Source organism: Anoplophora glabripennis, unplaced genomic scaffold (assembly GCF_000390285.2).
Source record: "Anoplophora glabripennis isolate ALB-LARVAE unplaced genomic scaffold, Agla_2.0 scaffold211, whole genome shotgun sequence".
Taxonomy (NCBI): domain Eukaryota; kingdom Metazoa; phylum Arthropoda; class Insecta; order Coleoptera; family Cerambycidae; genus Anoplophora; species Anoplophora glabripennis.
The window spans coordinates 616,832-633,128 of NW_019416341.1; the positions used below are offsets into that span (position 1 = coordinate 616,832).

The 16,297-nt window shown below is 30.2% G+C and overlaps 1 protein-coding gene across 5 annotated transcripts in view; it reads right to left on the reverse strand.

Annotated features, from left to right (window-relative positions):
• The window catches only part of LOC108905683, a 56,311-nt gene that overhangs the window by 10,018 nt on the left and 29,996 nt on the right, over positions 1-16,297 (reverse strand). The window contains exons 1-3 of one of the 5 annotated variants that reach the window (XM_023454160.1): positions 5,440-5,573; positions 2,784-3,005; positions 1,356-1,441 (exon numbers count right to left, since the gene is read on the reverse strand). The exons of 1 other annotated variant lie outside the window; for it this stretch is intronic. In XM_023454160.1, coding sequence (XP_023309928.1) covers positions 1,356-1,441; positions 2,784-3,005; positions 5,440-5,488 — 357 coding nt within the window. In that variant the 5' untranslated portion in view covers positions 5,489-5,573. Of the gene's footprint in view, positions 1-1,355; positions 1,442-2,697; positions 3,006-5,439; positions 5,574-10,696; positions 10,863-11,635; positions 11,700-16,297 lie in introns of those variants that run through there. 3 more of the 5 variants (XM_018708658.2, XM_018708659.2, XM_018708666.1) reach the window with 3 other exon arrangements.

Genomic DNA, 16,297 nt, shown 5'->3' on the forward strand with positions numbered 1-16,297 from the left:
ATATTTTTGATATTTATAGATGGGTAATGTATAATGCGATATAGATTTCAAAAATGTAATTTTCTCAATTTGTCACAAAACTGCATATACGGTCTTTTTCCGAAGTAGGGCAGTATAGTATAATTAAAGTAACATACAAGAAGACAAAACTATTAGTTACATATAAAATTTCACATTGTAAACACTTTTTTTTCTCGAAAATAAACAAACGAATCAAGGAATTTGTTTGAATGATGCAAAGATCTGCCGATTTTAATCCTTTCCTTCGCTCGATTGATCGATGCTATCACAGGGAAACGGGATGCGCACGCAAACCAAACGGGGCGCTCGCACGCGCCATGCGCTATGTCGCTAAACGGGCGTGCTCTATTCAAAAATTTCCCGCGCGGGAATTACCGCACAAGTGCGGGAATTCCGCAGGTCTCCTTGACATGCGGGAAATTGCTGGAATGCTGTAACGCGGAATGCGGGATTGCAAACCCTAGTTACAAAGCTATCGTCTTCAAAAATTTCACATAGAAACTTTAGCTCTTTATCTTCGAAATGGCACCTATTAGAAGTCTTAATTGTTATAAATAAAGTAGCTGTGATTTTTTTTAAAAAGTGTAACTTTTCCCCAAATTAAGTTAGAGCAACTTTTTTTTTAAATTTGTGTAAAAATACCAGCTTTACGAATATGGAAAAATAATCTCTCTACAAATGTATTCTAATTGTTTATAAGACAAAAATGACAGTGTTTTTGTGGTACGTTTTTGCAGTGGTAAAAAACATTTTTTTGCAATAAAATAATATCTTCCGATAAAAGACGTGCTCTTTCATATGACACCCGCAGCATTAAAATATCTTGGTAATTTTGTATGTCAAGATATTGCAAAAATAATGCCTCAGGGATAAACATTTAGAATTTTCAAAAACTATTGGATGAATCGGTCTGAAATTTTAATCACATATTACAGACTATAAAATCCAACTATTTATGCAATATCAAAGTCGTAGGTTGGCTTTTGCAAAACTTATTGTTTATTTAGTAATAATCGAATTTTGACAGTTCTTTGCAATTTCTCGAGCAACAAATTATCGTATCGGATTTTAAAAACCGCCATTTTAAAGGTTTTTTTTATTCCCTACAAGTTGGTCACTTTCACATTATAATACATTTTATCGTTTCTTTCTGGTAGGCAAAAAAAGTGATATTTTGGGTTAATTTAGACCTATTGTTAATTATTAAAAAACCTCACCTGATGGTGTGCGGGTTTTGCACATATTATACTAAAATTCACCCAAATTTTATGAAAAACTTTACTACCTAAATATGTGACGTCACACTAAAAGAGTCTATTAGGTTATCTACAAACCTCTCTAGCGGGTACTATAGTTTTATTGTGAATTTGAGATTTCGGTGTGAAAATGTTAAAACATTCAGGTTTCTCAGGCTTCTTTCCTGGANTTCTTTCCGAGCATGAGCATTAGGTATAACACGGCTATTGTTAAATTTTTACTAAAAAATGATATTTAATCATTACAAAAATTACAAAAGATGTTTTGCAAAAAACTTTGTTTTGTTATTATTTAAACAAATTACTGGCTTAATTTAAATTTTCATTTAATAACAAAATGCATATTTGTGATGTATGCAAGAAGGTACCCCAAATTAAAAAAAAACATCAAAATCGGTCAACAAGTTCCAGATATATAACTTGCTCTATCAATTTGCTCGTGGATTTGTAGGTTTCCCCTCTACTAACTCAGAGTCATCTTGTATGGAAGTCATTATTTGGGACATTTTTAGAGATGCTGTTACAAAGCTATCGTCTTCACATAGAAACTTTAGCTCTTTATCTTCGAAATGGCACCTATTAGAAGTCTTAATTGTTATAAATAAAGTAGCTGTGATTTTTTTTAAAAGTGTAACTTTTCCCCAAATTAAGTTAGAGCAACTTTTTTTTTTAAATTTGTGTAAAAATACCAGCTTTACAAATATGGAAAAATAATCTCTCTAATATAATAGCAACAAATTTATTCTAATTGTTTATAAGACAAAAATGACAGTGTTTTTGTGGTACGTTTTTGCAGTGGTAAAAAACATTTTTTGCAATAAAATAATATCTTCCGATAAAAGAGGTCTTTCTCTTTCATATGACACCCTCAGCATTAAAATATCTTGGTAATTTTGTATGTCAAGATATTGCAAAAATAATGCCTCTGGGATAAACATTTAGAATTTTGCAAAAACTATTGGATGAATCGGTCTGAAATTTTAATCACATATTAAGGACTATAAAAGCCAACTATTTATGCAATATCAAAGTCGTAGGTTGGCTTTTGCAAAACTTATTGTTTATTTAATAATAATCGAATTTTGACAGATTTTTGCAATTTCTCGAGCAACAAATTATCGTATCGGATTTTAAAAACCGCCTTTTTAAACTTTTTTTTTTTAAAACCTTTTTAAAGGTTTTTTTATTCCCTACAAGTTGGTCACTTCCACATTATAATAAATTTTATCGTTTTTTTCTGGTAGGCAAAAAAGTGATATTTTGGGTTATTTTAGACCTTTTATTGTTAATTATTAAAAATCCTCACCTGATGGTGTGCGGCTTTTGCACATATACTAAAATTCACCCAAATTTTATGAAAAACTTTACTACCTAAATATGTGACGTCACACTAAAAGAGTCTATTAGGTTATCTACAAACCTCTCTAGCGGGTACTATAGTTTTATTGTGAATTTCAGATTTCGGTGTGAAAATGTTAAAACATTCAGGTTTCTCAGGCTTCTTTCCTGGACATTCCAATACTATGGTTTCATATGCGTCAGTGGTGAGTCCCAAACAGTTGTTGTAGCCTTCTATGACGTGCACTTTGTAATTTGTTATCGCTGATTTGTCAGGACTGTGTACTGGCAAGAACTGGCCAGTTTCGAATTTATATTCTCCTTTTGCAAATATGTCCAGATAGGATTGGAGTGTCGCATTATTAGCTTCGGTGGATTGTGAGTCTTCACCTGTTAAAATATAAATGATACAAAAATCACACTACTCAAAAACGTTAGATATACCTAGATAACTAAATAAATTTTATCAAGCAGAGCAAATATTACTTAGTATATTTAAACATGAATAATTTCATAAATATTTGATAGTTAATAACATGAAAATACGGACTAGATTAATGTAAAATATTTTAAATACTGGTAGCTAGTGGTCTTAGTTTTTATACAGGGTGTTCCACATAAGAGAGATTCTTCTGTAACTCTGTAACTGTAAAATTTATAAAAAAAATGGTTTTCATAAAAGTTGTCTGGAATCATGTGAGTCATGAAAAGAAAATATTTTAGCATTACATAAGCGCTACATAACTTTGTTATTTTAAATGAAACACCCTGTATATTACTGCGTTTTTGAATTCCTTAGTTAATATTAGGTAGAGTTTATTAAATGTACATGTTGTTTAAAACTTACCGTTTTCGAAATAATCAGTAATTTTTGAAAAAAAATCACGATTTCAGCTCTCTAAATGGGACTAGATAGCGTCTAAACTGTAAGAGTTAGAAACCTGCGGTTTTCACAGTTCGTTTTGGCATAAATTACTCTATATTGTCATCTGTGAGAAAACGTGTACGTTATTCAGACTCGGAAATACTGAAAGCTACATTTAATAATCTTACGAGTTGAACAACTTTTCTTTCAAATGGACACATATTAATTATTATGGGTGAATGCAAAACTGAATGCCCTTTCGACTGATATAAAGTTGTTCATACTTATCTCGAACAGTTTTCCAGAAAAATCAGGTTTTTTCTAAAGTCAGAAAAAGTATCTATCAACATTTAAACTCTACCTAAAATTAACCACACATTGTTTTAGTCAATTGAATTAATGTTTTTATTATTGTTATTACTTACTACTACTGTTAGGTAAATGTAACCAGTAAATGTAGTAAGTGTTTTAATTGGAAAAAAATTAATACAAATTAGAAATTACAACTGTTAAAAATTCTGTCAACCGGTCAGATCCAGTTTTGATGAATAAAAGTAAATGTTCCTTCTTCAGTTGTTTTATTTTCATTTCTACTAGTTTCCACTATTATGTCATCATCAAAGAAAAAGAAAAATGACAATTATTGGAAAAGAAAAATACTAATAAGTCTTGGGATAATACGAAAATATCGGTGCATTAAAAAAAATATTAAGTCATCGTGACAGGATTAAGGACAGAAAATAAAATTTTATTACATCTACTCATTTAGAATTTTCGTCAAGAAGTTTTCTTTTTTATCATCGTCTTGTAGTCTTAAATTATTGGTGGCAGTTTACGTTCATGTAAATCAATAATAGTTTCCACTTCAATACAATACCTACATTTAATATTTCAGACATTCTGTTAAGTTTAAGTAGGTCGTGGTGACCATGCGACTAGTCTTCTTCATCCACTTCTTTAACTTAATTAACATAATCTTGAACATTTTGTCAAAAATGACTTGGTGTGCCATCGTGCCAAATCATTCTTTGCCAAATAGTTAAGGTCACAACTTCAGGAAGCCCAAGCAGATCATTTCAAAGAAGGTACTGAAGAATTACAATATTCTTATTCCTCGTATTTTGCCGTAAGGCATCGAGTACGTTTCGAGGACCTGCTACTGTTAAATTTACCGTATAATACATTTTCTCCAATTTATTGCGACTTAATTATTCTGTCATTGATGTTTAAAAAATAAAGTGCCCAACCTTGCTACGTTGAGTAAGTATCACCGATTTATTTGTCTTGTTTTATTTAAATACATAAAGTATGATAAGAAGATAATGGAAGAGAAAAGCATTAAACAATTTATGGACTTCATGGCTGTATGGACCCACTTGTTCACCTTGAGGTTCAATATCGTTTTATAGTTATAAATTTTTTAAGATACACGCAGGATGATCATTTTAATAAAGAGGAAAAGTTTTTATTACTATACGAGTGTATAAAATTTAAATACAAATATAAAATTTTTAGTGTTAAAGTAACTCTTGATCCTTTTTCGCGTTAGGGCGGCCGTTCTTTGGATGCGTTTTCGTGCGAATTATTTTGAATTATTTTCAGAAATTGGACTAATAATTATGTTACATTTCGCCCATGTGGTATCGTTCATTAGACAAGTTTTTGCTTTGTAAAAGTCAGTCTTACATACTGATTTATGAAATCAGCGTATTATAATTGTTAATAACAAGGATGATTATCTTTTGGAAATTAGTTATCTTATCCAATTTCTAACGAATCCAATTCGGAGGAAAACGCATCCAAAGCATGACCGGCCTTATATTGTTTTAACAATATAACATGAATCATCCTTATCCTTATCAAATTTTTTATTAGTAGCTTTCAATTCATTACTAAAAAGATATGCTCTAAAGTTTTGAATTGAAAATATTAACTTGATAAATTATTCTTAGAACTCACCCTGCGAGTATGTGAGGAAAAACAGGAAAGGTAACAAAGATAAAAACATGGTAATTGCACTGCAACGTCTACTATTCAAAGCGACAAGTTAAAATTCGTACACCAACTACTTTAACCTCTCAGTTTCAACTACCTCCAAGCACTTCTGCTCTCATCTGTTATAGCTTATAACCATTAGTAGGAACGAGTTTCTGATTTAAAAATCAGTTATCCCTGCTATCTGCTAGGTGCTTAATGTTGTAATCTAATTGCTCATACCCACAGTTCTTTTGAATTTTGTAACTTTGGCACATCTATAAATTGATTGGAACACGACGAATAATTTTGTAAAAATATTCACGACCAAGAAAAATTTCCCGGGATAATTTATGCCTGGTTGATAATCGGAAGGAAAATTTATCACCAAAATTGAAATTGAAAAGTTAAAAGTCTAAAATGAATATTTTATAGTCGAACTTTTGTCGAAATTGTGTAGTGTTTGAAAATATCTCGTTTCGATAAAGATCAGTCAGTAACTCGAAGAGAATTTCAAAATGACCTATTTAATAGTTAAAAATACTAAAAAAATCTAATTCTACAATAAAATACATATATCTAGAATAGAAAAACCTTTCACTTGAATTCTTGAATTATTGAAAATTATTATTATGCTCTCAGTATGAAGAGAAGTTGTGAAAATTTTAAGAAAGTGTAATTAAAACAATGTGGAACTCGATAGCAAAATGTTGAAAATGTTGATTTACAAAATGTTTGAAAAATATAAAATTAAACTCGATCCATTTTTTGGTGTAGAATTTGTACCGCTGGAGCTGTTCCAGATGTTATACGAAGAAAATTATGGTTAAATCCTTTAAAAAAAAAGTCAGTGCTTCATTATTAATCGGTGTTGAATATAAAAGAATTATCGAAATTTGGGACGAAGATACCCGAAATCGTTTACAGTGCAATTTTTTTCATATTGCTTCACACGATTTAGCATGGAGAGGAGGGGATGGAATTTCTACTCGCATTTAATATTTCAAAGAAGAAAATGATAAAATGACTATAACCCAATTTTCTCCAAAACTACACAATTTACTTCAAAAAGATAGGCAGATAGTAAACGGTTAATTATAAATTCGAACGATCCTCAAATATACCCTTACTGTCAGTAAATTTATCATAAAAAGAGCAAATCACATTAATACCGACATATTGTTTTTAACTCTAAATCTAAACTGGAAGGAAACAAATTTAAGAAAATGGTATAGTCTTTCCGATCTCAATTGAAGACCAAAGAGCTTGACTGTATGTACCAGAATCGGTCGCTAAGCAACAATTTGGCATTGAAATATTTGAAAAACTTGTTCCCATATTTATTTAGCCACACATCCATATGCAGGTCCGGTCGCTCAGTTGAAGAATGCGCACGCGGGCAAACGGCAAACAAACATAGCCGGACTGGGCGACCACCCATAAATTTCAGTTGTCGACAAATTGCCTAGCAGTGCAGTGCAGCAATGCGGAATTTGGTGTGATTCAGGTAATTCTAATTTATTATAGGCACCTCCTATTAATCGTTCATATTACAATTGCGAAAGGGAGAAATCAGAGGGATATTTGGTTTATTAATATTATTACAACATGGCATTTTGGAGACCTTTTGAAACGGGAACAAAACGAAATACCGCCAGACAATATTGAATTAGTAGAACCAATTGTTGATGAAACAGACTTAGAATGTAAAAATAAAGATTTACATGTTCAATGTCAGTGACTCATTTTAAATATTTACGATTGTTTAAAAAAGGAAGAAAATAAAAAACTAGATAATGAAATTATAAATAGATTATGTGAATACATATTAACTAAATTTTTCGTGTTAATAAACAAAAATTTAAAAATATCGATGACATGACGAGAGACGTAATTCGGCGGACAATTTATAATTTATGTAAAGAAAATTGAGGACATAAATAATTAAAATAATATTATGTTGTTGGCCAAATAAACATAGAGTAGAAATTTTCTATACATTATGTTTAAATTTTTATTATTTTTTGCCTTTAGCAGAAAACTTTTTTAAGGGACGCCCATGAAACTCATTAAATTTTATTGCTAGGCGTTTTTACACTGACTTCGGAAAAACTTTACAAGAACTGCCTAGATGGGGAGAATATTATGTATTTGTGGTTTAAATCCGCAGTTTCTGATACAGGAATTGACACAAAAAAATTAGAGTTGGAGAAGTTCAACTTATTAAAATTATAGGACACAGTAACAACCAATCAATGACTTACTAACATTTGGATGTGGCCCATCATAGAGAGATGATTGCAATCATAACAGAAACTACATCTAACACCAGTAGTAGGTGTTAACCAATCAACTCAAACCAACCCACAATTGTTTATAATAACGCTTTTTTAATGTTGCTAATAATAATCATAAGAAGTAATTTTAACATATTTAACATATTATTATATGTATATATTAATTTGTTTATTGTGGAAATTATTTCATGTAACAAATTTTTAACAACTAATTAGTAGTCAATAAAGAAATTTTACTAATGTTATTTGACCAAAATAATAATACCTATCTTACGTGGGTATTTTTATATACATTTCAAATAAAATTAGAACCATATATTAGCGTTTGAAAAAAATTATAATGAAGAAGCTGAATATATTATTTATATTTGCAACTTATATTTTATATTGTACCAAATATGTAGAATTTTAGAAGAAAATAAATGAATTACTCGTAGAATGTCAGTGTAATTTAATCCAGAGTACTCACCAAGAGAAAACTTTTCGAATATTATTTCTTCATTACCATGGAAAGGTTTTAAAGTAACATCATTTGATTGGACACAATATAGAGGTGTGAAATTTTTCTTCTAAAAAACATAATCTTGTTTTGAAGCCCTCTGGAAGAAACTTAGTTATAAGATTTTTTTATACAGAATTTTTATATATTTTTACCTGTTTTCGACATATTATCAACTGAAAATTATTCCTGAAATTTTAGGTCTTGGAAAAACGACGGAAAAAAAGAAACGAAAAACGAATATAGTTATAGAAACGTTTATTTAAATTTTTTCTTCGAAATAAGTGTATCTAATGAGTCAAAACTATATTAATAAAGACCTTATTTCTCATTAGACAACTGTCAAAATAATTTGTTTTTTTATCCACTATCTCAAGTACATCTGTTGTAATCCTTTATACCAATTAATGATATGTAAAAATAAGTTTTTTATTCAGAAATAATTTTGTTTCTGTTATTCAGGTGGGTAATAATGTAACAATTGAATTATTCACACTTCTTTGATGTATAATAACAGAATAAATTTGCAAATAATTCTTTCGTAATAACCGCAAATTATGTACATACTAAATGAAGAGACTTCGTAACAATTATACTCTTAAAGCTAGAAAATATATAAAAAGTATTTTGTAAAATATGCATAGTTCTGTAATAAGTTAGCATGTTTGTGATTCACATTTAGAAAAATAGACAGATTTCATTTTCTAAAAAGAAATACGCTTTGTACTAATTAAGATGACAGAGGCACACAAAGAACAAAATGTAGTCTGTTCCAAAAATTAGACCTCGGTTTGGAAGCATCAGGTGACTGAAAATAACTTCACAGGACCATGAGTATACAGGGTGTTTCTAAAATAGGGTTCCAGACTTCTGCTGCGTTTATAACTCATTAAAATGAGCCAAAAAGTTCATATTAACATGTGCCCTAAAACGCACCCTTAGGAAGTTATATGCCCTTAAAAGGGCTCAAACAAAACTGTTTTTTTTCTGTTATTGACAAAACGGTCGCAAATAAATAGAAAAAAATGTATGGGTCTCACATAACTTTTCACGTTAAATAACATGGGCTACTCCGTTTTTCGACATGCAAATCATATGCGTTCCATTTAGGTTCGTGAAGGAGGTGTTCGGCCCGTAATTTTTTTTATTTCAATTTTTTTACAATTTTCTCTACAGATTTATAAAATCTTAACAATTTTACGTAAAAAATATTATCTTTGTCCAAATCGATATTTCCAATGGTTTTCGAGTAAATTGAGTTTGAAAATTACTCTGCTCTTTAAGTTATTAGGCCAAAAATTACAAAAATCTGTTTACCATGGCAAATAAAAGACTGACGTTGCCACAACGCTTAACAATTTATGTTATTGATGAACTATCAATTTATTAAATGATCGGATCCTTCATAACTGCAATTTATTTGAAAAAAAAAACAGTTTTGTTTGAACCCTTTTAAGGGCATATAACTTTCTAAGGGTGCGTTTTAGGGCACATGTTAATTGGAACTTTTTGGCTTATTTTAATGAGTTATAAACGCAACAGAAGTTTGGAACCCTATTTTAGAAACACCCTGTATGTATTTTGATCAATCCAAATCAGTATTCAGAATTGCTCCATCACTTCCCAGTTTTGTTTAAATCGCCGAAAAACCACCATTAAATACGGAAAGTTCGACGATTTATCGCCTAAATTCTCGACTTCATTAGAAATTTAAAGAAGAACGAAGGAAAAAAGGAACTGCTTTGTGTATTTTGTTTCCACCAACCAAAAATGAATGAAATTTTAAGACGTATTTGTACTGTCAAACATGCTAATCTACTAGAGGGAATTATAGGTGAAGCTCGATTCCTAGTTTTGAAAAATAGAATTTTCCATATTTTCTGTTTTTCGTCATTTAAAAAAAAATGGGGGATGATGGAGCAGTTCTAGCCGCGGGTTTAGATTTAGCGCATCAAAATACATAGGGTCTAGTCTTTGGAACAGTTCATATTCCTTTTTTGTGTCCCTGTGTATTTTATATAAACAAATGTGTGAGCACGTTTCTAATAATAGACACAGTGTATCTGCTTTGGTTTTAAATTCATATAATTCAGGAAATGTAAATTTATCATTCTGCAACCAATTCGTAGAAAATAAATCCACGTATGCGTTGTGGAATTCTGCTGATAATTCATTACTCAGCTAATTATAAGTACAACAGTATTCTAATTTTTTCTGTTCAGTAATTCAAGTAAGTTTCAATATAATCCAACCGAACTGACTTTAAATGAACCAATTTGTTGTAAATACATAAAGTGAAAAACTCAGCAACAAGTGAATTTTGTTATCTGTTTGAACTAACAGAAACTGATCATGAAATTGTACAATAATGAAATGCATGAATATGTTTTTCAGTACAAATAAATATTTTAATCACTACAATAAATATCGATGTCTTTCTATATACTTTTTCTCAGTCACATTCTCGGTGGGGGTCCATTAGAAGGGACTCTGATTCCAAACTGTGGCACGATCGTCGATGACGGAAGACATTTCAGAAGAATCATGCATTTAAGTGGAGTGGCCACACCAACGCAGTGCGCGCCAATGGTGCGAATGCAGACTTTTACTATCTGAAATGAAATGATAAGGTTAAAATGAAAAATATCAAAAGTTTATATCATCTAAAAATACTAGTTTTAAATCTTTAGTTATATCTGAAACGTCAAGGAATACCTTATTATACAGAGTGTTTCTTAAATAAGTGCGTTTCTTGAAAAGGGTGTTAGGGGGCACGAAAATAAACAATTTTTATTATGCAACTGATAGTCTAAATGCTTCTGTTTTCGAGAAAATTAATTAAGAAAATTAACCATAAATGTAACACGACCCTGTGCATCTTCTGCACGTGCACGTCCAGAATGCTTCGTGCCCTCTATCACCCTTTTCAAGGAATGCACTTATTTCAGAAACACCCTGTATACACAGAGAGATTTCTAAATATTTGCATTAAACTGAAACAGGAATTTTTAAATGTCATTTTAAAAACAAAATTCCATGTAGGGGATTTTACTTTAATAACAAAGGGAGTTACAGGTTCCAAATGAAACTCGACATAGGTCATTAATTAATTAATTAATTTATTAATTAACTACAACAATCTCAAGATGGAATCGTAAGATTTTAACATTGGAAATGTTTAATGAATTGGTAGTGCCACGCCAGATGTTAGAAAAATGTACGTGTTTATAGGTGGTATAATTTCAGCGTAACAAATTTTCTGTCGTCGTTTCTGTCTAACCGCTGGGCGCAGGGTTGGTTCTGTCGGAGAGATTTTGGCGTTTCGATGTAGGTCAACCTTTCTGGGTCAAATAGAAGTGATCCAGGCTTTCCATGATTACGGGGGTGGCGGTATAATGTCTAAGTTCATTTCGATTGTGTCATTGGTACTAAATTTTGTATTTTTTTTCCTAAAAATAAAATTCATATATTTTTAAAATAACGACAGAAATTGTTTTTGTGAAAATAATTTTAAATTTAAACATGTTATGCACAGAAAAGAATCAGATTTACAGATCGATAATATATTTGCATTACCTAAAATATAAGTTTATTAAGAAACAGGGGGTACTACGTAATACTTTTAGGAAGAAAAATCTATGCATTATTGCGTTGTATCATTTCTTCTACGTACCTAAATGAAGGAAAAATAACAAAATAAATTTAACAACATTTATTAATGCAGTAATTAACAAATTTCCTGGAAAAATTTTTTAATTGCAATACATAAAAAACAAATATTACAGAATATTGTTTAAACTAATTAATGGAATAACATTCTTAAGGTACTATTACAATGAAAAACTAGGCACAATAGGTTTATATTATCTAACAAACTAATCACTAACAAAGACAGTAATACTTAAAAATANTGAAATAAACAAATTATTTGTAGTGAAAAATAAAGTTTTTTTAAAAAAAGTTAAAAGTGATCCAAGTGATCTAACATATATATATACATCCCGCTATCATTATTGCAACATTACATTCAGTATACCTTATTGCACATCGAGAACCGCTGTATTTAGAGTAAATTTTTACGTGAATACTGATTCAGCTCATTTTTTGCAGCCCCTGTATATAATTTACATATTTCTATCTTTAAAAATAAAAATGTGTGTCCTTTTCGTTAAACGTACTTTGTGAGATCCGTTCGGTTAGCTAACTTTGTGACAGCCATTGCCGACTTTATTGCGGCCGGCTTGTATATTAATTTTTAATCCACACATATTATTGCAGCCAACAGTGTTGCCAAATTTCTTATCAGAGAAAGACCATTACTGATTTAAAATTCAGATTTCGAGTAGTTTCGCAAGTGTAAGAGTTGACTTTCGGAAAGTTTTTTATATGAGTACAATTTCCTACACGTAAAATTAAAGTAATTAAATTATACTTACCTGAGAATATTGGTCCAATTTCTGATAATCTGATTTTTATTATTTTAAAAAAAAAAATGTTGCTATCATGTGGTATAAAATTATTTCATAGAATGTAATTTATAAAAAAACTGGTGAAATGAATTTGTCGCCACTTAAATATAAATAAAAAAATAAATAATTTAATAGCAGTTTTTCAAGAAAATTGTTGCTGGTATAAAATGATTTAATAGGTTACAATTTGTTACTTATAAACCATAAACTTAAAAAAAATACTCATTAAGAGATTTAAGAGATGTGCAGCTCCATAAAAATTATAGTTTTTTTATTTTCATCATCAATTTTTTTTAATAACATGTATAAGTTATCAAAAATAACAGTAAAACAAATAAATAAAATATTCATAAAATAAATAAATAAAATATTATTCATGACAGTGTGTCAGGAAAATCTTCAATTAGCATATCTGGAAAAGTAAATTGACTGGTATTTTAAAAATTTGTGTACGATAAATATTTGTCATATTCTTCTACGGATTAATATTATGACGTTGGTATGTTTCTGGTTGTACCAAAAGTAAACATCTACTCTCTTATTTCAAACTACCATTTTTTATTTCAATTTTAAATTGTATGTACAGGGTGATTCACTATATTTTGACCCCCTTTAACTTTTTTGTTTTAAAAGTAGTAAAAAAATGTGAAATACAAAAGTTGCACGATTTTTTATGAGGTTTATAAAGATATATAGTTTATTTTTTAAATTTGTGAAACAATTTTTACACTCAGTAGACTCTTATCTCATTTAATTTTTAATCTAGAAAGCTCAAATTTTATCTGAAAAATATATTATTATATTAATGTATTTAAAAAGCAGGAATATCAGAAAGTAGGTGCAAGTTATACATTGTGTAAAAAAATAACTAACCAATTCTTACAAATTAAAAACCCAATAACTCGGCTAATTTAAATTACCTAAGCAATTATTAGGCCTGGAATTTGTGGGATTTGGTAGGTCATTTTATGACGCTCTGTATAACTTTCTGATATTTCAGATATTTGGATACATTTTTATATTATTAAGTTAAAATTTCAACATTCTAGATTAAAGGATTACAAGATAACATTTTTCGAATAGTCAAAATATCTAGAAAACAATTAAGTTTAAGTATACTATAAAACCTTAAGATTTGATGTACAATAAAAAAAAATAAACAAAAATTTGTATATTCTATACATATATTTAAAAACAAAAAATAAAATGTACATTTACTTTTTCTTCACATATTCATTCTGAATAAACACCTTAATTTTTAGCCAAGATTTATTTGCAAAAATATTTTCGTTTGTATTAATTAGCTGTTCACATTCTAATCTTTTTGGTGGAATCTTCTTTCGAATGTGATCAGCAAAAAAGTCTTTGGCTATTGTTTTTTGCTCTTTGGTCCACGGTATTAATATTCTTTTCTTTCTTTTTTTTGGCTCCAAAGGTTCTTCGACGGGGATAGATTCTATGCTAGAAGATGCTGTAGAAGCTATTGCATCGCAAATTGCATCCTCTTGGTTAGTATCTTCTTCGTCACTTTCATCGGAGGAAGCTTCAGAAAGGATCTCTTCGTCCATATTTATGTCAACATCATCCAAGGTTTTACCTTTAAATTGTGCGGCACCACCTTTTTCCATCAACAAAAGTAATTTTGATATCTTTGCCGTTTGATAAATATCATCTGGTAATCTATAAGAATTTCTATGTACGCCTATTGTATGGCCCATGAAAGTCGCCAGTTGATCTATTTCATTGTCATTCATGACTAGAAGCTGACTGAGTGTTGCAAGATGCTTTCTAAGGCGAGTTGCCGTAAGAGCTGAAGGGTTTGCGGCACCACTACCTATCGCATATTTATTTAACACCTTATATCCACTTATAGTTGTTGTTTTGAAAGGTTTTCCAAATAAATACGGATTATTGGCATTTACAAAATTTGACCTAAGTTCTATCAACAGATTTATATGATTTTGCACGTCGGTAGTAAATAAAACCGGCACACCCCTCCCACGTTTACCTCTCACAATTACCCGTTTCAAACTCTTTAGTAAAATTTGTTCAGTTGCAGATACTGATGATTGAAATTCTTCATAACTTTGTTTATCTGTTGAGACAGACAAATAAGTGTGAACTAATAGTCTTTGAAGTTCTCCTGGTCTTTTGCGATTTAGCAAAATCACTCTGCAATATATAGTCTCTAGTAATGTATTAAATGCTCTAACATCTTTTGAGTTTGTTTTTAGTTTTATCACTGCATCATTTGCAGTTTTAGTAAGATATTGCTTCATTTTCTGAAGATCACTCGCTAATGGCACAATCGTTAATTTGTTCCATTTTTTCATATTTAAATTATTTGCAGCTTGACTTGATATCTCGAATCTCCAATTGGTATTGAATAAAACTATCATATTTTTTAGTCTGGCTTCAGCTTCTGCAGAAGATATGTTGTGAATTTGTTTTTTTAACACAAGAGTTAATGCTATATCACAACATTGTTTCAGTGATGTAGCTATATTCATGGCAAAAGTAGGCGAAGCAAAGGTTTCATTAATATCATCGTAATTGGCAACAGTTTTCGTTGCAATAGTAAACAAATCGAAATATTTTGGTTGTAAAGCTTCTAATAAATTATTTATTAATGGTTCCTGTTTTTTTATTTCTATTAACATTTTTGCTAATTCTCTCATTTTTCTAGACGCAACTATTACCAAATGTTTTTCCCTATGTGTTTTTACATATCTGGCACCAAACGCACAAATCAGCACATCCGTTTTTGCTACCAAACTTATCTTGTCTGGTCGCATACGAGGAAATACCTCGTCTTTCAATCTTTGATCGACGTTTTTCTGCGACACTAGCATATTTTGACCATCAGATTGCGCGTTTCCTTTAACCCCGCCACACACTTTTCGATGTCTATATAACAATTTAGAAGAAAAGAATCCGAGACAATTAGTGCATGGTAAAACGTTTCTTTCAACATTCGACGATGATCTTATTGGTTTAAATATTCCATTAGAATTTCTAAGGTAGTTGCCACGATTGCGAATTAACTTGATTAATTGTTTTCTTTCTTTATCTTTTGGTGGAAATGAAAGTATTTTTTGAACTTCAGATTCTGTACGGTGGTTTCTTATAATGTGCCTACCAAAACAAAATACCTCTGTCTCACAGAAATAACAATAATCTGGTTTTCGTATATACTTTTGTTTCGGTTCATTTCCATTTTCCTTAGACGTATTAAGAGTCATTGTGGGCTCACTTAGTAATAATGGTTGATTATTTGAGTTGCCTTTCTCTTTATCAACTTGGCTCGTATCAGATGGTTTGGAAACATGAACAGTTTGATTCTGTTCAAAATCGGTTTTCGAATAAGGCGCACCCGCAATGGGTATATTATTATCAATTATTTGTCCATCCGAAAATGATGGATTGGAGGACATACTTATACACTCTCTACTTGAATCTGATTTTGAATTGCGTGTCTTTGGGGGAGAAAGAAGATTTTTGAAACGATGCTTTTTCTGAAACAAAAGTTTTTATTCAGGATTTATTGATTGTCAACTTTCGATAATTTTAAACATGCA